This window comes from Callorhinus ursinus, unplaced genomic scaffold (genome assembly GCF_003265705.2).
Source record: "Callorhinus ursinus isolate GAN/ISIS: 27379988/994484 unplaced genomic scaffold, GSC_fseal_2.0 scaffold19, whole genome shotgun sequence".
Taxonomy (NCBI): domain Eukaryota; kingdom Metazoa; phylum Chordata; class Mammalia; order Carnivora; family Otariidae; genus Callorhinus; species Callorhinus ursinus.
The window spans coordinates 14,861,870-14,889,567 of record NW_027397081.1 but is presented as its reverse complement, the minus strand read 5'-3'; the positions used below and the strand labels follow the sequence as shown (position 1 = coordinate 14,889,567).

The window sequence follows — 27,698 nt, the reverse complement described above, 5'->3', positions numbered from 1 at the left end:
ACACCCTTTACATCCCCAGGACTGTAGTTCTTTCTAACCTGCCTCCCGCTTTCCACATTGGATCCCTCCGCCTCGGGGAACTTGCTGGTGACTTCTACTGTACCCAATACTTGTTTCCTTCCAACACCCTGCACACTTCCCTTCACCTTGTAGTCCTTGTAGGCTCTTGTAACCCCCCATACCTCTCACCAGTTCTCAACGTTGCATGCACTTGGGAATCTCCAGAGCTTCTGATTATCTTGGGCGAACACATCAGGACTTTCAAAATGGCTTAAGGTGATTCCATGGTGACGCCAAGGTTGAGAAAACTGCCCTCCACCTGAGCCCTTCTGGAAACTTGTGTGCCTTTGGTTCTCTTTTCTTGTGCTGTTGTTTTTTTTTTTTAGTTATTTATTTATTTGTTTATCAGAGAGAGAGAAAGAGTACAAGCAGGGGGAGTGGCAAAGGGAGAAGCAGGCTCCCCGCTGAGCAAGGAGCCCAATGCGGCACCCGATCCCAGGACCCTGCGATCATGACCTGAGCTGAAAGCAGATGCTTAACTGACTGAGCCACCCAGGTGTCCCTCTTTTTCTGTGCTTTTAATAAACAGCTTTACTGGGGCGCATGGGTGGCTCCAACATTTGAGTGTGCGACTCTTGATTTTGGCTCAGGTCATGATCTCAGGGTCGTGAGATCGAGACCCGTGTTGGGCTCTGCACTCAGTGGGGAGTGTGCTTGAGATTCTCTCTCTTCCTCTCCCTCTGCCTCTCCCCCTACACACACACTCTCTCTCTCAAATAAATAAATCTTAAAAAAATAGCTTTACTGAGGTAAATTGACATGAATAAACTACATATATTTAAAGTATAAAACGTGATGTTTTGTCATATGTATACACTCGTGAGACATCACCACAATAAAGGTAATGAAGATATCCAACACCCTGAACAGTTTCCTTGTGCCCCTTTGCCTGCAATCCCTCCCTTATCCCTCTACCCTCCAGGCAACCACTGATCTGCTTTCTGTCATTATAGATTAGTTTTTGTTTTTCTAGATTTTTATATAAGTGTACTAATGTAACATGTACTCTTTTTTGGTCTGGCTTCTTACACCTCAGCATAATTATTTTGAGATTCATACATCTTGGTACATCTACAATATTTTATTCCTTTATACTGTCCAGTAGTATTTCATTGTATGGATATACCACAGGATGTTTATCCATTCACTTGTTGATATTCTTTTGGGTTATTTCCTGGTTTGGGATATTACAAATAAAGCTGTCATGAACATTCACATATAAGTTATTGTGCGGACATATGCTTTTATTTCTGTTGGATAAATACTCAGGAGTGGATAGGCTGAGATGCAACTTCTAAAGAAAGTAGTCTGGCTATTCTAGGTCTTTTGTAATTCCATGTGAATTAGCTTCTCAGTTACTACAAAATGCCTGCTGGGATTTTGATCAGGATTGTGTTGAACTTATAGATCTACTTGGGGGGAATCGACATCTTAATGATATTGACTCTGCCAATCCACAAACACATCTTTTGTCAGATTTAGCCCTTAAGTATTTTATATTTTTTATGCTCTTTTATATGGTATTTTTAAACTTTCAATCTCCGGTTGTTCATTGATAGTATCTAGAAATACGTTTTGTATATTGATCCTGTACCCTGAAAACTTCCTAAATTCACATATTAATTATAGTGCCATTTTTTTTTTTGTAAAGCCCATTAGAATTTCTACAGAGATGATCATGTTGCTTGTGAATAAGGACAGTTTAACTCTTCCATTTCCAATCTGGATGTATTTTACTTCTGTTCCTTGGCTTATTGCGGTGGCTAGAACCTCCAGTACAATGTTGAATAGAAAGGAAGTGAGGATGTTCTTGCCTTATTTGTTTTTTTTTTTATTTTTTATTTTTTTTATTTTTTTTTTAAAGATTTTATTTATTTATTTGAGAGACAGAGAGAATGAGAGAGAAAGCACATGAGATGGGGGGAGGGTCCGAGGGAGAAGCAGACTCCCCGCCAAGCAGGGAGCCCGATGCGGGACTCGATCCCGGGACTCCAGGATCACGACCTGAGCCGAAGGCAGTCGCTTAACCAACTGAGCCACCCAGGCGCCCTTGCCTTATTGTGATCTTAGGAGGAAACATTGTCTTTCATCATTAAGGATGATATTGGCCATAGGTTTTTCTTAGATGCTCTTTAACAGATTGAGGATATTCCATTCTCTTTCTAGTTTGCTGGGGATTTTTAATAAAAATAGTTGAGTATTGTCAAATGCTTTTTCTGCATCCGCTGAGATGATTATATGGTTTTACTTCTTTAGTTGGTTAATGTGATAAATTACATTGGGGGCATGATCTGTTGCACTGATCCTGCATTCCTGAAATAAACTATACTTGGTCATTATGTATTATTCTTTATTATATATATATTTAAAAATTTATTTATCTATTTATTTGACAGAGAGAGAGAGCGATAGAGGGAATACAAGCAGGGGGAGTGGGAGATGGAGAAGCAGGCTACCTGCTGAGCAGGGAGCCCGATGCGGGGCTCGATCCCAGGACCCTGGGATCATGACCTGAGTCGAAGGCAGAGGCTTAATGACTGAGCCACCCAGGCGCACCAACCCCTTTTTAAAGTAAAGTCTACCCCCAACGTGTGGCTTGAACTCACAACCCCAGATCAAGAGTTGCATGCTCCACTGACTGAGCCAGCCGGGTGGCCCTATTCTTTTTTTTTTCTTTTTATATATTATTAGATTAAATTTGTTAAAATTTAGTGAAGAATTTTTGCATCTATTCATAAGGAATATTGGTCTGCAGGTTTTTTTTTTCTTGTAATGTTTTTGTCTGGTTTTGATATCAGGGTTTGTCATTAGGGTTCTCCAGAGAAACAGAACCAACACGATGTGTATGTAGGAGATGGAAGAGAGAGAAGGAAGGGAGGGAAGAGAGGAGAGAGAGAGAGTTTTATTTTATTTATTTTTTGTCTCCCCTGAGCACTTAGCACAGTGCTGGTCTGCGACATGAGTGATGAGAAAAGCACTCGCTGCAGGAGTGCCTAAGTGATTAAATACAGAACTTGTAAGCCAGGAAACCCGAGAGCATTCTTTATGATCACTGTCAGCACTGGCACCGGGTAGCTGTTCAGAGCGTTGGAGTTGGACAGTCCTGCCTGCTCATTCCTGCTCCCTCCCTCACTAGCTGTGCAACTGGGGCAAATAACTTAACCTCTCTGAGTCTCTGTAGCCTCATCTGTAAAAGGAGGACACCATCCTTCTTGTCTACTTTGTTGCGCTGCCCTAAGGATTAAATGAGATAAGGCATGGAAAGTGCTGAGGGTGATTTCTAGAACCTAGTCAGTGCTCACTAGCCCTTAGCTGTTACTGCTTTTCTCACCCTGAGTCACACGTCCCCTTCCTGGAACATGATCAGATGCACCTGGGACAAGAGCACCAGCCTGCTGGTCAGCAGCTAGTGAGTGAGCCTCCGGTGTTGAGTGCACAGAGGGCAAGAAACACCTTCGACAGGGGCCAACAAACCTGTAGCCACAAGCCTGAGGCTGAGCGTGCACAGCACGCGGCAGACTGCTAACCACCAATGGCCTTTTCGTGGTGGCCACATGCATAAATAGTCCTGTGGTCAGCCGGGGAGGTTTCTGGGTGCAGAGAGGGAGAAGGCGGCCCGCTGGGGCTTCTCACAGCTCCAGCCTCCGCTCTGTGCTGGAGGAGCACAGGGAGCCGGGTGGGGGCCAGGCCCTCCTACCGGCCCCGGCAGGCCCCCGCAGCCCACATCCGGGCCTGCCAAACCTCAGCCACTTTCTGACTGCCTCACAGCGGGGTTGGGAGGGTGCTGCTCGACAGCACCTCCTACCCCACGGCCCCGCCGGGGGCTCAGCCCTGGCTTCCTCTCCCAGCAGCTTGTGGAAATCTGGGCCCCGCCCCGCAGCCTCCAAGCTCCCCATCCGCGGCCCCCCACTCCCTTTGAAGGCTTCTGCTTCTGTCCCTCTGTTTTCTCAACTGACCACTCCATCGGGGACCCATCAGTCACTCTCTGCCATCCTTGGTGTTTTTCTCCAAGAGAAGTGAGTCAGAGGACTATTTGTTTTTTCCTTTCTCTGTCTCTCTCTTTTTTTTTTTAAAGATTTTATTTATTTGAGAGAGAGAATGAGAGAGAGAGAGAGCGCACATGAGAGGGGGGAGGGTCAGAGGGAGAAGCAGACTCCCCGCTGAGCAGGGAGCCCGATGAGGGACTCGATCCCGGGACTCCAGGATCATGACCCGAGCCTAAGGCAGTCGCCCAACCAACTGAGCCACCCAGGCGACCTTCTCTGTCTCTTTTTTATTTATTCCCTAACACCGTCTCCAAAGACTGCGGCAGCACCTGTTTTGGGGATCATGGTGGGGGGGAGGGGGCGGAATTGAGGCAAAGGTAGGGAGGATGTGAGGAAACAAGGCAGCTTCTGAGGGCCTCCCAGAAAAGAGGGACAGCAACTCTTTCGGCCAAATACACTTTATTTCTTTTCTCTCTCAGCTGTCAGGGAGCCTAGCATATTCATGAGGGGCCTGCAGGGAAGACCTGGGGTAGGGAGTAACAGGCTGGCTCTGGGCCAGGGTCTGTGCATGGTGCAGGCCCCCTGCCGGAGTTACCCAGTCCATCCCCACAAAGCATTGCCCAAGAGAGAGCTGGAAGAAAAGAAAGGTAGACAGATGCAATAGTTAGGGACGGGGGCAAGTTCTTCCCAGGAAGGGGGGGAAGGGAAGGGAGCAGGGACATCTCCTGCAGGGTAGGAAGGAACTGGTGATGGTGGGGGTGAATAACAGAAATAAATAGCCTGAGCAGAGGGCAGCCCAGGTGTGAGGGCCCGAGGAGCTGTGATGTTTCACAAGATAATGAGGCAAATATAGTCTAGGGCTGAGGGCCAGCAGAGAAGGCAGGATGGAGGGAGCCAGGGGCGAGGCTGCAGGGTGTGAGTTCTCCAGAAGGCAGAGGAACAGTTCTCTTCTGGAGTCCAGGATTTACCCAGGGTACAGGAAGTAGCAGGCCCTGGAGAAGCCAGACCTGGGTCTGGAGGAGGCAGCATCCTCAGGAGCCGTCAGATGCCTCTCTGATTCAGGCCAGAATACAGGTCGTGCTGGCCTTTCCGGATGGGCTGGGGGGTGGGGGGTGAATAGAGAGGTTGTGGTCAGCAGGATGGGAGGAAGTAGTTCCTAACAAAGAAGGGCCCCTGAAGATCTAGCTTTAGTGCCACAGAAAGAACCTTGCACTAGGAACCAGGAGACTGGCTCCAGTTCTAACCTGGTGCCCACTGGTAACAGATTTGAACCTGTCACCTTCTGGGAGCCTCAGCCTTCCCATCTCCAAAATGGGAATCTAAAGACCCACCTCTCAGGGCATTTGTCAGGATTAAATGGAGTCATCTACATGAAAGTGAATACCACCTGCTTGCCTGGTGCTCGATAAATACCTGTGGAGCTTGTTCAGGTGTGATGTTCCCGATACTTAACAACTCGTAGGGCACACACACCAAGCAATCGAAACAATCCTGGTGGTTCTCTGCCATGCCAGGCATTAACTCTTTAGTTGTCAAATCGAGAGGCAGTCTAGTGGGGGGAGAGGCTGTGATGTCTGGCAGTGTGGTGTTGGGAGAGCGGGGCAGCAAGCTGGGGCTATTTACCCATGAAGTACTTTAATATTGCAACAGCCGGTGTGGCTGCACCAGTGCACGCAGGTGGAACCTCAGTGCTGAATTTATCATGTGGGAGTGTGTGGTTATGGTATTCCCCGTGCTGTATCGCAGCTAGTGAATAAGCCACAGAAAGAGGGTGTCACCCCCCCCCAATGCCATGGTTGTAGAAGCCACGCAGCCTTGGAAACGGCCCAGCTCGGCAGAGGCCGGCACAAGGCGGGCTGTCTGGGAAGCCTAGTGAGGGGCTTCAAAGTGTCTGGCTGGCCGGATGGACAGTCCCACATGTCCCCTTCTCCCCTAGAAAGATCCCCTCCCCCACTCCATCCCTTGGTACCTCGTAGTCCGGATTGGGAACAGGTGGTGGCTTCTCCTTGTTTTGTCCTGCGGAGGAGGGAGGGGGAAAGGGTTAGCTCCCACAAGGGAACACCCATCTCGTGGCCATGAGACCGAGATCTGGGAGGGACGGCAAACCCCTTCTTTCTCTCCTCTGGGCCTCCCTTTTTCCATCTTGGCCACTCTGTCTCCTGTTTCCTTTAATCCCATCTCTAATGACCTCCATACTCTTCGTATCACTTTATGATTTTCCTCAGCTCAAAGTCCTTCCATGTCTCCTTTTCTATGGGTAAGGGAAGGGAAAAGGCAGGAACGAAGATCCCAAAGTCTCTCTCCCCACAGATTAGAGGGAGGAGGTGTGGAATCTGGTTACTCCAGAACACTCCACAGCCATCCTGTTAATACACATCTTGTATTTCTCTAGGGCAGGACAGAGAGAAGCAATCTGAGATGTGATACCCTCTGTCCAGATGTTGGCCACACAGGGAATGTTCTATAGAAGCTGTCTTGAGCTGGCTGTGGACTTGCCACTCATCCTGGCCCAGGCTGGACATCCCCCCTTGGTTGGGACTCTCTTCCAACTTAACTCCATGGTCTTACCCCTAGTCCTGCCGCCGGCACCTGTTGCTCTCATCACAGGCATGGCATTGGCCTTTCTATTCTTGCTGCAGTGATACACAATCAGCATCAAGCCCAGAGTGATGCAGATGTCAACTATAATGATTGCAACCACTGCCATCAGGTCCACCTCCATGCAGTTCCTACACACTGTGGGGGACAGAGATATGGGGAGGGGAAGAGAAATTACCGAGAAAAGAAGACACAAGGACAGTAGAGACCACCAAGGAACAAATAAAGGCGATTCTCCCTTTACTACTCACATGCTTGCCATGGACAGAACCAGACCTTTCAATGTATGAAACACCAAGCAAAGAGTGAAGGTTATGGGTAGAGGCTCTGGAGTCAGAGAGTCCTGGGTTCAACTCCCAGCTCCTTTACTCACTAGCTGTGAGAATTGTGAGAAGTATTTTCAACTCATAAAGCCCCTGTTTCCTCTTGTGTAAAATGGGAATAAAACAGGGGTGCCTGGGTGGTTAAGCGTCTGCCTTTGGCTCAGGTCATGATCCCGGGGTGCTGCGATCGAGCCTGCTTCCCCCTCTCCTCTGCCCCGTGCTTGTGCTCTCTCTCATAAATAAATAAATAAATAAATAAATAAATAAAATCTTTTTAAAAAATGGGAACTAAGGGGTGCCTGGGTGGCTCAGATGGTTGAGCACCTGCCTTCGGCTCTGGTCACGATCCCAGGGTCCTGGGATTAAGCCCCGCATCGGGCTCCCTGCTCCGCGGGAAGCCTCCTTCTCCCTCTCCCACTCCCCCTGCTTGTGTTCCCTCTCTCGCTGTCTGTCTCTCTGTCAAATAAATAAATTAAAAATCTTAAAAAAATAAATAAAAATAAAAAATGGGAACTAAATAGTACTTAACTCATGGTTGTTGAGAGGATTATATGAAAAAAATCCATGCAAGTGCTTGAAACTAATGTTAGCTATCATTATCATGCCTTAGTTTATGACACTTTATTATAGCAGCTTTGCAAATTCTTCTGAAGAATGATCTCTGGATAAAGCACCAGATAAACCCCTATCTATGTGTCATAATTCCGGATTCGATATAATGCAAATGATGCAATCCTGTCTCTTGGAAAGTTGTTATTTTAGATCTAAGTGCTGACTGAGCTTTCCCAGATAACCCCATATTGGTGTTTAATCCATATTTCAGAAAACACTGATGCTATGTGGCCCCTGAGAGTCTCAGGATTGAGTAGAAGAGAAGCACAAAGATACTGGGGGACCATGAGGTGCGTTAGAAGAAATGATTGAGGGACGCCCGGGTGGCTCAGATGGTTAAGCATCTGCCTTTGGCTCAGGTCATGATCCCAGGGTCCTGGGATCGAGTCCCACATTGGGCTCCTGGCTCAGCGGGGAGTCTGCTACTCCCTCTCCCTCTGCCTCTCCCACTGCTCATGCTCTCTCTCTCTGTATCTCTGTGTCTCAAATGAATAAATAAGATCTTTAAAAAAAATGATTGAAAATTTTCTAAGGTGTCCCATGGTGTTTGCTCTGGGGACCTATATTACCTCTTGCTTTCAGGTAGAGATAGTTCTTCTTCGAGAGGTCTGTATAGCAGGCATAATAACCACTGTGCTCCACTTCTGAAAATTCATCCAGAGATAGCTGCTTTTCATTAGCCTGTGGTATCTCTTTCCCATCTTTTTCCCATTTTAGATTTTCAGCTTCAACTTCCTCAGGGCATGTCAGCACTACCGTGGTTCCAGAGATGGAGACTTTATACTCTGGGAAATGGGAGAGAAGAGAAGAGAAATTGGAGGGAGAAACCATTAAGATTTTGGCAAAGGTAAATTAGGAATAGAAGAACCAACCAGTTGCAGAAAGTCACCTGTCATCCAGGTCTTGGATTTTCTCATCAAAGGGGAGCTCTACTGGCTAGAGGGCATGAAAGAGGGGATCTGATGGAGAAGGGGAACTGGAGAACGTTTCGAGTGTGACTTCAGAGTTTAGGCATGGACATGGGGGCTTGGGAAGGGGAGGAGGGAAGTAAAGGAAAGCCTAGAAAAGTCCCTTTGGGAATATTTCCAAAACAGGAGTTGGAATGACCTCAGTTCTTGGGGATAATCTCTCCCAACCAATTCCTCTAACCTCTAACCAATTTCCTCTAACCACCCACCTGCATCCTCAAGGCATACATGAAAGACAGAGAAACTTACCTTTCTCTGGAGGTGAACCTGTTGATTCACCTGAACATGAGAAAAGGAAAGCACTGTAAGAAAATAACCTTGGCTTAAGTTTAAATTGTAGACAAAAATTTTCAAGTGGGACTAGACATTATCTCCAAGAACCTCCAAAGAAGGCCCATCCTTTAGGGAGCCCCAAGCCTTGAAGGTGAGGTATGCTTGTTGATGTACTCAGGTGCATCACATTGAGACTATACCAGCATGTGCCCCTAGATCCAGATCCACTGAAGCTCAGAAAGTCTTAAAACCCTAAAGCTGAAAAATTCTAGAAGTCTTCAAGCTCAGCCTCCTACATTAGCACGAACTGTATTCTGGATAGACACGAAAGGGTCTTCTCAGAGATAAAGACCTTCACTCATCTTCACAAGATCTTCGAGCCACTGATTCTTGGTCTTACCTATTTTTCATCATTCAGAAGTTCTCATAATGAACAGAATCCCTCATAGTAGAGATCAAGCATCCTTCTCCTTATTTTATAACACTTTTCTTTCATTGCCCTTAAATTATGTAAAGGACTGTACTCATTTTAAGGGAATGGTTCTTCCAATAAAAAGTGTTTACGTTGAACCATAATCAACTCTCAATTATTTTTGTTAGAGGGAGGCACTATTGGTGTGGACAACATCTGCTAAGATAATCTAGGGGCCCAGGCACATGCCCCACAGCAGGCAATGTTATCCTGGGAGGTGCAGCTGGGGTGCATCCTTGCTTTTTGGAAGACTTGTGGCCGGGACACAGGGCGGCACTAGGTTATGCTGAAGCCTGGATGTGGCAGCTGGAATACAGGAGAGATGGTAGTGCTCAGAGACAGCCCTCTCCCTGTTGGGGGCTTTTTGCTACAGTATGCTGTTGGGGAAAGAGCACTAGAATGCATCAGCCCTGTGTTTGGATCCCAGATCTGCCTTAGGCTGTGTGCTTGAGGACAAGTCATTGAATTTCTCTGAGCCTCAGTTTACTCATCTGGGAAATGGAGATGAAACACCCACCTCACAGGGTATTTGTGAGTATTAAATGGATTATGCTGATTAAAATGAATGGTACATAGCAGATGCTTAAAGAAAAATATTAGTTACTTTCTTCCTTTCCTTCTTGGAGTCCTGCTACGATGGAGAACAGAACTGAGTTCTGACCCAGTTGCTCAGGCACCTCTCTGGCTGAGATCATATGGAATGGTAAACAAGTCATTCTCCAGATTTATCTATCTGCTAATAATTGGGGGTTGAGTATAATGATGTAGATAGTTGATGTTATTTTGACTTAGAAATAATTTTTCAATACTGCTATTTCTTAGCAATGTTAAATAAGCTAGAAATCATAAATAAAACCATTTAAAAGTAAATCGACACTTCACTCTGTGTGGTGTGTTTGTTTGAAAAGAAATGTAAAGAATGTAAATTGCTCAAGAGTTTTATCAGCGCAGATTTGGTAGCAGAGCTTAGACATACATGCTCATACAACGGCCTGGATGTCTGTGCCTAGAAATAGTTAGAATGCTCACAAAGATTTAATACACATCCATCCAGAGACAGTGTTTCATGATGGTTAAGAAAATGAGCTTCAGGGGCGCTTGGGTGGCTCAGTTAAGCGACTGCCTTTGGCTCAGGTCATGATCCTGGAGTCCCTGGATCGAGTCCCACATCGGGCTCCCTGCTCAGCAGGGAGTCGGCCTCTCCCTCTGACCCTCTTCCCTCTCGTGCTCTCTATCTCTCATTCTCTCTCTCAAATAAATAAATAAAATCTTTTAAAAAAAAAAAGAAAATGAGCTTCAGTATCAACTAAATCTGCATTTCTATTTATCTCAATGTTTGGGCTATTTCTTTTCTAAACCTTGGTTTCCTTATCTGTAGAATAAGGACATTAGGAGAATTAAATGAGGAATTCAGGTAAAATATTTAGGGCAATACCTAGAATATGCATGCTCAAAAAACTCTAATGCTTATTATCTAGTCTGCATGCTTCCCATAGAATAATAACTAAAACTCACCCATTTCTTCTAGATGTCAGATAATGTTCTAAGTGAATCACTTATTCCACCCTTAAAACAAACTTACAAGCTAGGTATCATTATTATTTCCATTTTATACACGATGATGCTATAGCATAGAAGAGTGAAGTAAATTATTCAGACACTCAACGAATAAGAAGTTGATCCAGGCTTCAAATATGGCAGTCTAGCTTCTTAACCTCACACTACACAGCCTTAACTCCTCTGACTAAAATATTCTTCTTCCTAAAATACGAGGTCATCGGGGCACCTGGGTGGCTTAGTCGTTAAGCGTCTGCCTTCGGCTCAGGTCATGATCCCAGTGTCCTGGGATCGAGCCCCACGTCGGGCTCCCTGCTCTGTGGGAAGCCTGCTTCTCCCTCTCCCACTCCCTCTGCTTGTGTTCCTTCTCTCCCTGTGTCTCTCTCTGTCAAATAAATAAATAAAATCTTAAAAAAAAATACAAAGTCATCCTTTATTTTTTTTTACTTTTTTTTTTTTTAGAGAGAGAGAGAGAGAGAGAGAGAGAGCATGTGAGCGGGAGGGGCAGAGAGAGAAAGAGACAGAATTTTTTTTTAAAGACTTTATTTATTTGAGAGAGAGAGAGAGAATGAGAGATAGAGAGCACGAGAGGGAAGAGGGTCAGAGGGAGAAGCAGACTCCCTGCTGAGCAGGGAGCCCGATGTGGAACTCGATCCCGGGACTCCAGGATCATGGCCTGAGCCGCCACCCAGGCGCCTGAGAGAGACAGAACCTTAAGCAGGCTCCACGCTCGGCACAAACCCTGATACAGGGCTCGATCTCATGACCCTGAAATCATGACCTGAGCCAAAATCACGAGTCAGACATTTAACTGACTGAGCCATCCCAGCGTCCCAAAGCTCATCCTTTAAAACTCAGCTCAAGAATCACCTCTGGGGAAGCTTCCCCACTATCTTCTGTAGAGTTAACCACTACTGCTTTTATACTTCATTTTAGCTGGTACTTTCCCATATCACAGCACACAACACACTGTATTATCAGTTATTTATCTTTTACAGAAAACCATCAGCTTCTTGAAGAAAGGGAATTAGTGATCATTTACTCATTTAAAAAATATTTGCTGGGCACCTACTATGTGCCAGGCACTGGGCCAGGTGATTAAGACGCCCTCTGTGCCTTCAAAGAACTTTTGATTTACATAAAAATTCAGTGGTGGCTCTCACCCACACCCACAGGTGTATGTTTCCCTGAATGCGTGCTCAGGGATACATGACAGCAACAGACATAGGCGCATTTCTTACAAATCCTACCGATAGACAATTGTATTTTTCCTCTGGTAGTTCTGGTTCTCAGTGTTTATTACTACGATTGTCCTTAATACCATTTTGTTTCACATTTGAAAAGAGGTGGTGTAGAGTGAAAATCCTCTTACCCACAGCATCCTCAGTCTCTGAAAAGGAAATGATAAAGCAATTATTAGCTATACTTCCATCAGCCACTAAGAACAGACCCTGCTCCCCTGGGTTAGGACCTTCTGAAACTAATGTAACATTGTATGTCAACTCAATTCCAAGAAAAAAAGAAAACGAAAAGGCAAAAAAGACGGCATCATGGAATTGCGTCAGCCTGTCAGCAATGTTTATGACTGGTGAAATAATTATGGACAAGTTTATATCTATCTTTCCAATTCTCTACAGTATTAAAATGTGATTTTTCTGGGGTGCCTGGCTGGCTCGGTTGATAGAATGTGTGACTCTTGATTTGGGGTTGTAAGTTTGAGCCCCACATTGGGTGTGGAGATTTTTTTTAAATCTTAAAAAAATAAAATATAGTTTTCTAAATTAAAAAGAAGACAACAATGGATCTTCAAATTCCTCATGACTGTATAGGAAAAGCTGTTTGGGGCCCTACAGCCTACATTAACACCTGATGGCAATTTACAAACATGGATCCTAAGTAGTAATTTTGCAATATCAATTATCACATCATACACCTTAAACTTACATTGTGTTATACATTAATTATATCTCAATAAAGCTGGGGAAAAAAGAAGGTAGGTATTGCACATAAATCAATGATGAAGGAAATCAACTCTTACTGGCAGTAGCTTGCAGAAGAGGTTAGTTACCCTGAAGCACATTAGTGCTTTCGACATATTCCATCTGTCAATAAGGTAATATTAAAGCATGCTGCAGGGTAAAAAAGAAAAAAAAAAAAGAAAGAATTCTAAAAACATTGCTAAGGGGGCAGTGTCACAGAATGTAGACAGGCCCAGTGGCCGCCTTTAAGCACAAAATGGGTCACTCAGCACAGAGGAGCTGATTGAATAGAAAGCCTTCCAATACTGGGACACCCCTGACTCTACCACTGTGATCGGGAAGTAAGTCCAGGCCAGGTGTACTCACATTCGTGTGCACACATGAATGCAATGCACATACATTCAGAGTATTTGGACATGTGACTCTAAGGTGCACCCAAATGATGCTCCAGAGGCTTATTCACCACATCCCCGTGCATACATTCATACCTTCCACAAAATCCCACATCAAATATGAAATGCAAACAAATGAAAACTTTTGGCACATTCAACTCAACAGTCTCAATTTTTTTTTTTTTTGAATGGTTAAGACTAGTATTTCCTATGATCTCCATTGCTTTTCCTCTTCTGGGCTGGAACTATCTCTAGACTGACCAGGAAAAGGCAAAGGAGAAAGTGGTACAAAACCTCTTTTATGGGTCTCTGGGGAAGCTCTGTTGGGGGCGGGGAGTCTAGAGAAAGCTCCATTCATAAAAACAAAGAATGCCAGGTTGGTTTCATAACAAGGAAAGAAAGCATATCTTACCTTCCTGCCCCCAAGCACCAACTAGAAAATAAATATGAAAAAAAAAAAAAGAGTTAGTAAATGTTGTGGGTCCCTGAAATGCCAAGCCGAGAAAGTAATGTGGTCTGGTCTGAACGTTTCTGAACATCTAAAGTCTTTCCCAACCACCCCTCGGTCATACTCATTGCTGTACCCCAGGTAAGTGATGTGTACTGCTGGGTATGGACCAGGGGTTCCTGATCAGTTTGGATGAAACAAAGCAAAGAAGCATCTAGCATTAAACATGAACACTCAATATTTGACAAACAGGAGGTAGAAAAAGTTCAGGCTACTTTTTGGGCCGCTGGAGAAATAGCAAAAGAATTTTGCCGCCAAGCCTCCATTTTGAAAATCAGACTGTGGAAGAAAAACAAGCTCTCAGTTAGGTACAAATGTTGAGATTCTTGTTCTGTCTCTGGCTCTGGCTTGTCTGTTCAGTTTTTCCATTTGTTTTCTGCTTGAGATGGAGATATTTGACACTCCCCTTACTCATCAAGTAGAGCCGGTGTTGAACAGCCTGGTCACATTTCCATTGGGCTCCTCACTCAGCACTAACTTGGACTCATTATGGATGACCAGTTGCCCTGATGTTGCCTGAAAGTTTTCCGTATACCTGGACCTCTCTTTTACCAACAGCCTCTACATGGAGTGAGACCCCCTCCACCCGCCCATCGCCCATCCATTTCCAGAGCAGATGCGGCACAGTCTCATGATGTCAAATCTTGAGGGGTGCTTGGGACATTGATACCCAGTCTCTCTCTCTCTCTCTCTCCATCTCCCCTGCCCCCTCCGCCCTGGGAAAATATAGTTGATATTATAAGCCTCTAAGAAAATGCCTGATCCCTCCTCGCAGGAGTCACACCTTGCCCCTTGACAACCTCAAAATCTTTTCCTTGGACCAGTCGCAGATTTAAAAGCCCAAGAGGTTATTAGCAATGCAGAATGGCAATCGCTACCCCAGTCCCACTGAAGCAGAAGCTGCAGAATACCAGGTGATTTGTGTGAGCCTTAAAAGCCTGAGAAACTCTGGGACGCCTGGGTGGCTAAGTTGTTAAGCGTCTGCCTTTGGCTCAGGTCATGATCCCAGGGTCCTGGGATCCAGCCCCGCATCGAGCCCGGTATGGGTCTCCCTGCTCCGCGGGGAGCCTGTTTCTCCCTCTCCCACTGCCCCCGCTTGTGTTCCGTCTTTCGCTGTGTCTCTCACTGTCAAATAAATAAATAAAATCTTAAAAAAAAAAAAAAAGCCTGAGAAACTCACAGCGAAGCAGGAAGTGGAGACATCATGGCTCTGGGTCTGAGGAGCCCCAGCGATGGTAGCCTTTTCTAGGCCACTGAAATAAAGCCATCCTGAGCCATTTTACACCATGTAGCCATGAAGCGCATAGGCCTTGTCGACAGACAGTCCCGTTCTCAGGTCTGCTTTCGCACTTACTAGCTGTGTGGCTTTAAACAAGTTATTTACTACCTTTGTGTATCAGTTTCTTTGTCTGTAAAATAGAGGATGTAACGTTTACCTTCCAAGATGGAGGTAAGAATTAAATTAGGTAACACATGTAAAGAATTTTTTCTTTATACAGTCTCTGGCACTTAAACGGCAACCTTTTTTTTTTTTTTTTATCTTATCTCCTATGGGATGTGGAATTGCTTTTGGTTATTTATCAATTTATATTCTCCCTTGCTTCAAAAAGGACTAAATTAATTGAAAGCTCTTGGTCATCAGTGTGTATTGTCTTGGGAATTAACTCTGAGATTCCTGGCATGGAGGAGGGGTGGAGATTAGCTCTAATCTATTTTTTGTTCGTTCTTAAAGGCTGGGTAGTTTACTGACGAACCAGCTTTTGTTCGTGGAGGCAGAGAGACTTCTCTGCTTTCAAAACAATGATCCCAAATGCTTTTCTTTGGCTGTTCCCTGAAAATTCTCCCGTGCCTCTGGAGTGAATTCTTTCCCATTAGCTTGCAGTCTTAGATCCCTGCCTTAACGTAGCACAGAACATTCCTTCCATCTGGTAAATGAGGCTCCTTGGGACCACTGGGCAGCACCAAGGTAGGCTGGGAGCCTTCCCATAGTCTGGAGAAATACCACCCTTTCTCATTTCATCCTACTTACCTGATAAGAGACAGAGTCCCAGAATTCTCCAGAGGTTCCCCGACTGCATCCTTCTCTCACTGGATGGACCCTTATTCTACCTAAGATGGCGGAGGCCGGTGGCTTCTTACTTCTGAAAAAGAAACCAGAGGACTTTCCCAAAACCCCTGCTGAAGGTGAGGACCCTGAGGTCATTGTTGCCAATGCTGGGATGAAAAAGGGGACCCGTTAGAGCGAGACTCACCATTTTCTGAAGCAGGCACCTAAGGCTGGGAGGGGAGGTGAGTTTCTGAACCCCACACAGGAAGTGTTGAGGGGCCTCGGGGCCTGTAGGGTTCTGCGTCACTTGGAAACGTTGGAGGCCGAGGCAGCCACCTGGGTTGGGTGGGGAGAGATGGGCCCCAAATCTTCCCATAGCACAAGCAACGGGGCTGTGGCAAAACCTGAAGGGAAGATGAGAAATACCTGCAATTTCACTGCGCGGGGCCTTGCACGGTAATAATGCCATGGTTGGGACTCCCTTCTCAAATACTCCGTCCCCCCGGATAAGCTGTGACAAGGAGGGGAGCACTGAATATTTGATTTTTTTTTAAAGATTTTATTTTATTTATTTATTTTTAAAGATTTTATTTATTTATTTGAGAGAGTGAGAAAGCATGAGAGGGAGAGCATGAGCAGGGGAAAGGGGCAGAGGGAGAGGGAGAAGCAGACTCCTTGCTGAGCAGGGAGCCCACCTCTGGGCTCTAAACCAGGACGTCAGATCATGACCTGAGCCGAAGGCAGACACTTAACTGACTGAGCCACCCAGGCACCCCTAAAGATCTTATTTTTAAGTAATCTCTATACTGAACATGGGGCTTGAACATACAACCCTGAGATCAAGATTTGCATGCTCCATGGACTGAGCCAGCCGGGCGCCCTTTGCTTTCTTTATGGTGTGCCCGTCATGGAGTAGCAAGGACATCTCATTGGCAAAGCCTCTTGACTTGAAAATACACGTTGGCTTAAAACCATGAGATTTCCGCCCCCCCCATTTTTTTGTCTATAAATTTACAAAAATATACATGTATTTTTACAAAACTATTTGAAAACACAGCGTTCAGTGTTGGAAAGGGTAAAAAGTGACAGTCTCAAAATTTGCTGATGTCAGTGTATATTGATAAGGCCTTTCTTCATTTTTAAGCATACATTAATCAAATGCTTACTATATGCCAGGCACTGTGCTCAGGGTTTTGCCAAGATATCTCAGTTAATTCTCAAAACAACCGTCCAAGGTAGGTGTTATTTTTATCCCCATCTTGCACTTGAGCAAACTGCAGCTCGGACAGGTTACCTAACTTGTTCTTGGGTACAGAGCTGAGACTCTAGAAAACATTTTGGCAAAACTCAGTGAATATATAATATCTACTATGCTGTAGTTATGTGCCAGGTGGTGGTAATGACAGGTGTAGCAAGACAGTCCTTGTGGATGGTAAACGGATAATTTCGGGAGACTGACATTATTATTATTATTATTTTTTGAAACTTTCTCAGTTGAGTTTATTAACAAATATTCCCAGTGCTATTAGCCAATTCCTCATTATTTTAAGTACCCTCCGACTTTGCAAAATATTTTAAGATATACTGGATCTAGTGACAGGTGCATTCCTACAGGTGCTGTGGGAATGATGAAGGGGTGACTAATATAGTTTGGGGGGCAGTGAAGGTCTCCCTGAGAAAGTGACATCCAAGTAGGAGTCTGGTGGACGGAATTGGAGAGAACCAGGTCGGGGGGGGACAGGTCAAGTATTCCAGACAGAGCAGGCATGTTTGAAGCCCCGGTTAGGAAGAGAGGCCCATTTGAGAAACTCTGAGTCCAGAAGGCAGCTAATGGAGAGAGTGAGGTAGGAAACTCAGCAGGGACCAGTCAGGGAGGGATTTATAAGCCATGTTAACAATTCTCAAGGATTATTCTAAATGCAATGGGAAGCAATGGAAAGTTTTAAAACAAGAGAGCAAGAGTATCAAATTCTTCAAATTAAAAAAGTTTAATCGAGCAAAGGTTTTAATGACGGAATTAATACATGTGTGTTAAAAAGCAGGAAGGGCACAGAGGGGGATATAGGGACAGTCTCCTGCCCCCCCCAGCTCCCCCCCGCTCCCCCCCGCCTCAGCCCTGTTCCTCTCCCTAGAGAAAACCACTTTTAACTTTGTGAACTGGTTGCCTTCTTATCTCTGAACATGCACTGGGGAAACAAACTTTGAGATCTGTGTCTGTCATCATTTGGGTTCTCTGGGAAACAAACTTTGAGATCTGTGTCTGTCATCATTTGGGTTCTCTGGGAAACAAACTTTGAGATCTGTGTCTGTCATCATTTGGGTTCTCTGGGAAACAAACTTTGAGATCTGTGTGCAGGAGGCCCACTGAGGGGGCGAGGGAACAGCACCTGGAAGGGAAGGAAGCAGGATTGGGGGCTGCGGGGGGCGGGAGGGGGAGGTGAGCTAAGTCAGGGTAGCCAATCCCACAGGGCTTTCTCAGGCTGGGACGACCTCCCAGGACGGTCTGGAGTTGAGGTAACTGGCACATCATCTAGTCTTGGATGTGAGCTGTTCCCAGAAAGGGGGTAAGGACTTGGTCAAGGCAGCTGCTTCTGCTGAGAACGATGTGAAAGAGCTCAGCTGAGAGCCCCCAGGGGACACAGCGCCCCAGCAGCAGTGAGCAGTCCTCAAGGGGGAGCCTGGGCAGCACCACGGGGCACCCACGTAGTTCACTCCTTGCCCTGCCTGGGTCTACTTGCTGTGTCATCCTTTCACCCTACCCTTAAACAGCCTTTTCAGGACCCTGCTTGATCTCTTCCCAGAGAAGCTTATAAATGGAAAGTTAGGGGGACTAATTACGGTCCCACTACACAGCGGTTCTGGAGTCCCATCTGGTAGTCCTCTCCCTCCGTTGTTACCCATTCTAGATTGTTCCCAGCCTTGGCTAGCACTTCTGCTAACCGGAGGGAAGACATAGCTTGAGGAGTCTGAGCCCCAAGAGCCCGGTCACATGGCCTTTTCAGGCTGTGAACCCTTGGGTTTTGTATGTATTCTCCTTGTTCCTTACAGCCCTGACTCCTCCTGATGATAAGGAAGGATTGCTTCTGCTGGGGGAGTAAATCTTTCTTTTCAAGTTTATTTATTTACTTATTGACAGAGAGAGCAAGAGAGCACAAGCAGGGGGAGCAGTAGAGGGAGAGGGAGAAGCAGGCTCCCTGCTGAGCAGGGAGCCCACCTCTGGGCTCTAAACTAGGACGCCAGATCATGACCTGAGCCAAAGGCAGATGCTTAACCGACTGAATCACCCAGGCACACCCCCCCCTCCTTTTTTAAAGTAAGCTCTAGGGCGCCTGGGTGGCTCAGTTGGTTAAGCGACTGCCTTCGGTTCAGGTCATGATCCTGGAGTCCTGGGATCGAGTCCCACATCGGGCTCCCTGCTCAGCAGGGAGTCTGCTTCTCCCTCTGACCCTCTTCCCTCTTGTGCTCTCTATCTCTCATTCTCTCTCTCTCAAATAAATAAATAAAATCTTTAAAAAAAAATAAAGTAAGCTCTATACCCAACGTGGGGCTTGGACTCACAACCACAACCCAGAGATCAAGAGTCACATGCTCTACAGACTGAGCCAGTCAGGTGCCCTGAAGTGAATCATTTTTTTCTTTTGTCTTCAGGTCTCTGGGCCATGGTGAGGAGCAGGTGTAGCTTAGTTTAATAGAACTCTTGCTGTGTACTGTGGTGGAAACATTCTGCATCTGGAAACCATGACCTCTAGAAACTCGGAGTCTAGAATTATGGGGACAGGAAGCGTGAATTTCCTGAATGGTTCACTGGGAGTAATGGTAAGCATGGATACTCCTATTTCCAACCTTTAGTTCCTGGATGCATGTGTTCTGCCGCTTGGGGACACAGTACCATATTCTAGTTATTGACTTAAAATGTATAAGCATAGTGCCCCAGGCCACAGGATGTCATCTCTGAGTTGAAAGCTTAGCTCTGTCTTCAAAAGGCTTTTCCATTGATCCATCAGCTGGCAGCTTCAGGATGGTGTGGTATATGATAGTACCAGTGGATCCCATGGTCACATATCCATATGCTTTTGTTATAAAGTGGGTCCCATGGTCCCTAGTGATGCTATGCAAGATCCAATGCTAATGGATCAGACGGTGTGCAAACTCTTAGATAGTAGGCTTTGCTGGCAAGAAAGTCAAAACCACACCCAGAATATGTATCAATTCCTCTGAAATGAATCAAGCCCCTTCCAGGTTTGGTTTGGAAAGGACCCAGTTGTAATTAACTTGCCAAGATGTGGCTGATTGGTTTCCTCGAGGGATGGTCCCAAATTAGAGCCTCAGCATTGGATTATTTGGGCAGCAACCATAGCTGATCAGCGTTGGTGGGGGGGAGCCCACGCTGTTGTAGCCAGGTATAGCCTCCCACCTTTTCTGCCACAGCTACTACATTTATAACCCCGTTGTCCCTGTTTGGGGATGGCCAAGGATGGAGGCTAGTTGACCCTAGCTGGCTTAGTCATTGTCTTCCACTTTGTGTTATAGTGCCTCTTCCATGATGGATGTTCTCTGGTGGGTGTTCTATGACACAAAGACCTTCACATTTTATGATTCCCATAGGTCCGTATACACACATCTCTTCTCCATAATTCCCTGTCCCCGAGCTTCTAATCTTACTCATTCAAGGCCCCTGACCAATAAATAAGCCATTCACCACTGTCCATGAATCTCTATATATTTTAACACCAGGCCACTTCTCTTTCCACTGATGTGGATGACCATGTACAGTGCCAGATGTTCTGCTTTTGGGGAGGATTTCCCCTCACTACTGTCTCTCAAGGCCACTTCTGAGTAGGCATTCAGGGCTGCCACAATTCATGTGGGCTTACAGCCCCGTACGGAGCTGACATCTGCCCTACTCCACTGTTCCTCTCTTAGCTGTTTCCCTCGTGCCATTAGAATTCCACAGTAAAGAGATTGCCTGAAATCCTCAACCTCTTCACACAATGCTTTTCCCCATACCTCCTATCTTGCAGAAAGCTTGGCTCCTCTTCTCCTTCCCTCCTCAAGACACTTCTTTTCTTGCTCCTTCTCCAAATGCCCTTATCTCCTTGAGGACAAGAATCCAAAGTTTGGCTCCTTGCTCTTCATTGTCTCTTCCAGCCCATTCTATTTCCACTCTCTTGTACAAACACAAAACCCTTGTGGAGATGCTGTTGGTGTCTTATGCCACGTCCCCTTAGCCCACCTATGACTTCAGCTGCAGCTCTGTGGTCACTTCTGATGCACACTGATGTCCCATCCTGAAAGCCTGTGCAGGCAGGCACAATTCTGAATGGGCAGGGGAGGGTAGGGACTTACTGCCCCCAGAGGCAGCCCTGAACTAATGGGAGACGAGGTAGTGGATCATGCCCCAGTCTTCTATCAGTTAGAAGATTGATTCATTTCTGAAATACATGGTTCCTCAGAGGGTGTCCTGAGACTTGCCTCGCAGGTACCCGGAGTAGTAACTAGCTTACAGAAACACGCTTCATCTGCTGTCTCCTTTCTTGTCTTCCTCTCCCTTCAACCTCATTTTGACTTGATTGGATCAATTCCGTAATAAACTGCCAGTTCTTAAGTCCTGCCTCTGGCTTTCGCCTCCTCCTCTTTTGAGATTTTGTCAACCTACCTCTCCTTCACATTCACTAGTGACTTATGCTCCTGGTTTGCACTTTTTCTCTCTGCCCCCAACATTTGAGTAACGCCCATTGAGCCATCCTTCCCACTCTGGCTTTGCACGTTCTTGACTTCCTTAGCTTCTGTGGCCTCTATCTCCACTCCATCTTACGTACTCCCCAAGACACACTTTTGAGTTTGTCTTCACCTGGGATTTCTCCACGTCTGAAATCTCAAACTTTTGAGCTTTTTATTTTTTTCTTTGTACGGTTTGCAAAATATTTCGTTGACTAGAGGTACTGTTATTTATTTGACCAATCCTCTACTGGTGGTCATTTAGGTTGTATATACCTTTTATTGTTGTTATTTCAAATAATGCTGCAACAAAATTCATGTACATATATCTCTCAGCAAGTATTAACTGTAGGACAGGCTCCAAGAAGAGAGATTGCTGGATCAAAGAATATGTGCAGCTAAATTTTGACAGATATTTTCAAATTGCCCTCCCAAAAAGTGTATGAATGTTATTTTTCATTATATCTTTGTTAATGCTTGGACTTTTTCCTCTCTTAAAAATTTTATTTATATTTTAAAAATGAATCTATATTGGGGCGCCTGGGTGGCTCAGTCGTTAAGCGTCTGCCTTCGGCTCGGGTCATGATCCCGGGGTCCTGGGATCGAGCCCCGCATCGGGCTCCCTGCTTGGCGGGAAGCCTGCTTCTCCCTCTCCCACTCCCCCTGCTTGTGTTCCTGCTCTCACTCACTCTCTCTCTCTCTCTCAAATAAATAAATAAATAATCTTAAAAAATTAAAAAAAAATAAAAATGAATCTATATTTTAATCTAAATAACACAACAGTTAAATTAGTACTGCCAGGCTTATAATGAAAACCAATAATCTCCTGCCTGCCTCTTCCACCACTTCTTAAACCATTTGGAGTTGATTTTTGTAAATGGCGTAAACTAGAAATTCAATTTCATTTTTTTCCATATGGCATTTTTCCAACCTCCATATTTCATCTTTCCTTTCCCCACTCTTTTGACAGGCCACCTGTATTATTATTATTACCATTAATTATTATTATTATATACCAAAGTTTTATATATGTAAAGGTCTAGCTAATGGACTATGCATTATTTTATCAGTTAATTTTTCCATCCCTACCTCAGTACCATACCATTTTAATTTTTATAGCTTTACAATAAATTCTGGTATTTGGTAGAGTAAGTTCTCTGCCCTGATCTTTCTGGAAGTGTCCTGGCTATTCTTGTTTTTGCTTCTCCATATACATTTTAGAATCATCTTAACAGTTTGATTAAAAACTCTGCTGAGGGGTGCCTGGGTGGCTTAGTTGGTTGAGTGTCTGACTCTTGATTTCTGCTCAGGTCATGATTTCAGGGTCATGAGATCGAGCCCAGGGTCTAGTTCCATGCTGAGTGTGGAGCCTGCTTGAGATTTTGAGATTCTTTCTCTCCCTCTGCCCTTTCTCTGTGTTGTTCGCATGCGAGAGTGTGCTCTCTCTCCAAAATAAAACAAAACAAACAAACAAACAAACAAACAAACAAAAAAACCCTGTTTTTGTTGACATTTTGATAGAAAATGGAATAAACTTATAGATCAATTTGGGGAGAATTGATATCTTTATGATGTTAAGTCTTTGACTACATGAACATGGTATGGCTCTTCATTTACTTAGGTAATTAAAAATGTCTCTTACAAATGTTTTATTATTTCCTCCATCTAGGTCACATATATTTTTTGTTAGATTTTTGTTGGAAATACCTTCATACTATACTAAGTGGCATATATTTTTTTGTTTTAGCTATGTTTTTAGTTGGTTGTTTTTTAGTATAGATATGTATTAATTTTATATCCAGTTTCATTGTTAAATTCTATTATTCTTAATTTTTTGTTTGGTAATGTAAAAAAATCATGTTATCTGCAAACAATTACAGCTTTATTTCCTCTTTTTGTTCTGTAAGCCTCTAATTTATTATTCTTGTTGTACAGATCTATTTGGGGCCTCCCACACAACACCAAGTAAATTGAGGACATCAGGCATTGTTCTCAACTCTTAATTTGGGAGTGAATCTGCTATTTCCCCATTTAGGATAATACTTGCTGTAAGATTTTAATAGTTACTGTTTATTAGGTTAAGGAACACCCTCTAGTTCCAATTTACAAAGAGTTTTTTATCCTTAATCAGCATGGTACTTTATCCAAGGCTTTTTCTGCTTCTATTGAGATGTTCCTATGGTTTTTCTCTTAATCTGTTTATGTGGTCAATTACATTTATACATTTTAAAATATGAAACATTGTTGCATAACTGGATAAACCCTACTTTGTAGCGGTGGGGTTTTTTTCTTTCTTTCTTCCTTTCTTTCACCTGGTTGGATTCAATTTGCTAATATTTTGTGTAGGATTTTTGCCTCCTGTTTCATGAGTGAGATAAGGTTGATATTTCTGTGTTATAGGGTCTTCATCTGATATATCAGCTGGTCTCAGTGAATGAGTTGAATAGTATTTTATTTCTTCAATATTCTAGAATTCAGCTTTTTTTAACATGTGAATTTGTTTAGCACTCATTCACTTGTTTTTCAACTTCTAAAGTTTTGTTGCATTTACTATCTGCTATTATCTTCTCATTCTCCTTGTCTTTTATGGGTATATGCCATTTTAGTAGGGCTTTAGAGGTTGGGGATAGGGGCGCCTGGGCGGCTCAGTCGGTTAAGCGACTGCCTTCGGCTCAGGCCATGATCCTGGGGTCCCGGGATCGAGTCCCGCATCGGGCTCCCTGCTCGGCCGGGAGTCTGCTTCTCCCTCTGACTCTCCCCCCCCCTCATGTGCTTTCTCTCTCTCTCATTCTCTCTCTCCTCAAATAAATAAATAAAATCTTAAAAAAAAAAGAAGTTGGAGATAAATGTTTGTTCAGTTTGTCACGTTTAACCTCAAATCTGGTATCTCTATTTCCTCCCTCATTTTGCATTTATCTGTAGAGTCTGACTAATTGAGGTTGATTATATTAAGGAGTAGGTTCAGGTCTGAGCCTGTATATTTAACTTTATTTATTTATTTAGAGAGGGAGGGAGATGGGGAGGGGCAGAGGGAGAGGGAGAGAGAGAATCTCAAGCAGACTCCCCTCGGAGCCCGACACTGGCCTTGATCTCATGACCCTGAGATCATGACCTGAGCCAAAATCAAGAGTCTGGATGCTTAACCGACTGAGTTACCCAGGCACCCTCTCCATATTTAACTTTAAATTATTCATTTTAATGGAAGACCTGAAAAGCCCATATAACAGTATATAATTCATAAGATATTTTACTGGGGCACCTGGGTGGCTCAGTCGGTTGGTTCGGCTCAGGTCATCATCCCAGGGTCCTGGGATCAAGTCCTGCATCGGGCTCCTTGCTCCATGCGGAGCCTGCTTCTCCCCCTGCCTTCTGCTCCCCCTGCTTGTGCGCTCACTCTCTGACAAATAAATAAATAAAATCTTAAAAAAAAAGATACTTTGCCAACCCAGGAGCAGTGAGCACCCCCAGTATCCAGACTGTAGCCTCAAATACTATTTCCCACTAAAAGTAGTCTGGAATCCTTGAAGAATTGTGGATGATTTCAGGTCTAGGGCAAGAAGTGTACAAGATGAGCCTGGAACATTTTGTCATGTGTCAAAAGGATTATCATGTGAGAAATTACCTTGATGCTATGACAGCCTCTTAATGTACTATAGAACATGCAATCCCAGAGATCACAGAACAGAATGGCTCACAGGCAAAATTAAGATCTGTGAATTATTTGGTTTATTAAACCAATGAAAAACATGTAGTGAAAAGCAGTGGAAAAGAGAATGGGAAGGTGAACCCCCTCAGGATAGGCTGCCAATTTGTGGAAGAACCAGCCCATGTGAACCTGTGTTATGTAATGTTCATCAATCCCATCTTTCTGCTGCACCAGCCTGTTACAAGGATGGAGTTGTGGGTGAGCCAGGGGACTCGGCAGATTGATGATGGCTGGGCCCTAAATGCTCTTGCTCTCAGTGGGGTTCGGGACACACTAACCCCAACTATGACACCTTGGCATATTGAATACTTTAAGCTGAAGGAATTTGAGAAAATGGCAGAAGCAAGATGGTCACTCTGATCTTTCTCTGTTCTTTTCCCCTGAAACAGGTCATAAAATCCTCACGTAAGGGGTGCTCTCCCTATGCCTGGAGGAAAGGAGCATCCTTATCTAAGCCCCAAGAAGAATCTGAACCAAGAGTCCTTGCTGGATTGCCCCAGTTCACTACAATGACTTCAGACTCCTCAACTTATTCCTCCACAACTGCTCACTCTTCATCAAATGTTGTATAAAATACTCAGGTCTGTTTCTTTGAGTTTTCATTCCCTTGTGAAGGCTCCTATGGCACATAAAACTTACATTAAATAAATCTGTAGGATTTTCTCCTATTGATCTCTCTTTGCCAGTTTAATTTTCAGACTCAGCTAGGGACTCTGAGAGGGTCAGGGAAAGCATTCCCTCACCTACACTCTGTTGTAGGTGCACAAGGGTGAGAATTCCAGGCTATAGCTGGAGCTTGCAAATTACCATGATGGGCAGCTATGGGTTTTAGCTGTAAATCTTAGGCAGAGGATGCAGAGTGCCAGAATAGGAGCACAAAGGGATAGCTGATTTAAGATCTTATAAATATTGGGCGCCTGGGTGGCTCAGTTGGTTACGTGACTGCCTTCGGCTCGGGTCATGATCCTGGAGTCCCGGGATCGAGTCCCACATCGGGCTCCCTGCTCAGCAGGGCGTCTGCTTCTCCCTCTGACCCTCTTCCCTCTCGTGCTCTCTATCTCTCATTCTCTCTCTCTCAAATAAATAAAATCTTTAAAAAAAAAAAAGATTAAGATCTTATAAATATTGAGTGTCTCATAAATATTTGGTGTTTCGTGTGCCTCGTGAATATTCAGTGCTGACCTTGTTCGTCCATCTCTTCCCATATCAGCAGACGCCTGTTCTACTCATCAAGGTCTAACTTGCTTCACAGACCATCTGCCTCTCCACGTAATGTCATCTGTCCTTATTTGTCTCATTCTCTTATTTTCTATAACAGACTTGAATATTCTCAGCATTCTTAAGTAATAACGGCAAACACATATTACAAGTGATGTAGTTTTTGAATGTTGGTGGGGTCTGGAGCTGACAGCCAAGAAGGAATTCTTGAGATGTCTTTGGTGCAAAAAGATGGTTTTATTAAAGCTCAGGGACAAGACCCGGGGGCAGGAAGAGTAGCTCCACTGGGGGCTGTGAGACGTGACTGATTTTATACCTGGGAGTTGAAGGAGGTAAGGAGAAAGGGAGGTTTTCAAAAGAACTTTCCTATGCTAAAGAGGACCTACACGATATGGGAGGCCTTGCCAGTGTCATGTTAAGGTGGTTTTTCTCTCTAGCATTAACATTAAGACAGTTGGCAGTTTCCTTTTGGAAGTTAGGTTATTCATAAGAATGCTTTTTTCTTGTAAATCACTAAGACATTTGTAAACTGAGGGAGACTCCTGTCCGCAAGACTGTAATCTCTGTAAGTTAGCCATTTGTTTTTCCTTCCCTTAGCTTTAGGGCAGCCGAGAGTGCCTGAGGAATGTCACCCATATCCCACCTGGGGGGTGGGGGTTTGCGGGGTGTCAGCTTGTGCTTTACCTCAGCTTGCCTTCTTTTTTTTTTTTAATTTTATTTATTTTTGAGAGAGAGAGAGAGGGTGCACGTGCACGCACACATGTTGGGGGAGGGGCAGAGGGAGAAGCAGGCTCCCCACTGAGCAGGGAGCCCCATGTGGGACTTGATCCCAGGACCCTGAGATCATGACCTGAGCTGAAGGCAGATGCTTAACCGACAGCCACCCCGGTACCCCTCAGCTTGCCTTCAGCTCCTTCATCACAAGGATTCAGAAGCCAATTTGAAGATCACTGGTCAAAGATGGGATAATTTGAGAATCAATAAGGATAATAATTATAATGTTTGAAATGCATCAAACACGTGTAATGACATGAGTTTATAATGACCCTACAGATAAACACAAACAAAAACAAATCTAGCTGATGCCAGTGAACCAACTCATTATGCTCAAAATGGGTCTTTCCTATACGAACTGTCCCACTGGGTAACTATTTAGTAGATGAGGAAGTTTCTCTTCCTAGAAGTAGTCTAGCTAGTAAACGAAGCAGGAATGGTTGAATATCACCATTTTGCAATACCAAATGAATGAACAGATCCAAGTGCTGAGCATCAAAGACTGTT

General features: G+C 44.6%; 1 protein-coding gene and 1 long non-coding RNA gene across 3 annotated transcripts; one reads left to right on the top strand and one right to left on the bottom strand.

Annotated features, from left to right (window-relative positions):
- Window positions 1-4,488: 4,488 nt before the first annotated feature.
- CD3E (CD3 epsilon subunit of T-cell receptor complex) lies at window positions 4,489-16,076 on the bottom strand. 2 transcript variants are annotated; one of them, XM_025893461.2, is made up of 9 exons: window positions 15,981-16,076; window positions 15,758-15,869; window positions 13,633-13,653; window positions 12,222-12,239; window positions 8,797-8,826; window positions 8,149-8,364; window positions 6,615-6,782; window positions 6,016-6,062; window positions 4,489-5,144 (listed from the first exon to the last, which is right to left on the bottom strand). In XM_025893461.2, the coding sequence occupies exons 2-9, from the start codon at window positions 15,804-15,806 to the stop codon at window positions 5,088-5,090; spliced, it is 606 nt and encodes a 201-aa protein (XP_025749246.1). In that variant the 5' UTR covers window positions 15,807-15,869; window positions 15,981-16,076; the 3' UTR covers window positions 4,489-5,087. The 2 variants fall into 2 exon arrangements, with proteins under 2 accessions (XP_025749246.1, XP_025749247.1); XM_025893462.2 differs by having other exon boundaries at window positions 15,758-15,837; window positions 15,981-16,051.
- Window positions 16,077-16,098: 22 nt separating this feature from the next.
- LOC112840231 (uncharacterized) lies at window positions 16,099-26,232 on the top strand. Its single transcript, XR_003212420.2, has 3 exons — window positions 16,099-16,231; window positions 19,424-19,591; window positions 25,589-26,232. It is a non-coding gene; the product is annotated as an uncharacterized lncRNA (long non-coding RNA).
- The last annotated feature ends 1,466 nt before the right edge of the window (window positions 26,233-27,698 follow it).

Excerpts from the sequence above, each read along its gene's own strand:
- CD3E (XM_025893461.2), bottom strand. The coding sequence starts at position 15,806 with ATGCAGTCGGGGAACCTCTGGAGAATTCTGGGACTCTGTCTCTTATCA. Across the intron at positions 13,654-15,757 it reads GGGACTCTGTCTCTTATCAG|TTGGTGCTTGGGGGCAGGAA; the intron begins GTAAGTAGGATG and ends TTTATTTTCTAG. Across the intron at positions 6,063-6,614 it reads TGCCGGCGGCAGGACTAGGG|GACAAAACAAGGAGAAGCCA; the intron begins GTAAGACCATGG and ends CCTCCTCCGCAG.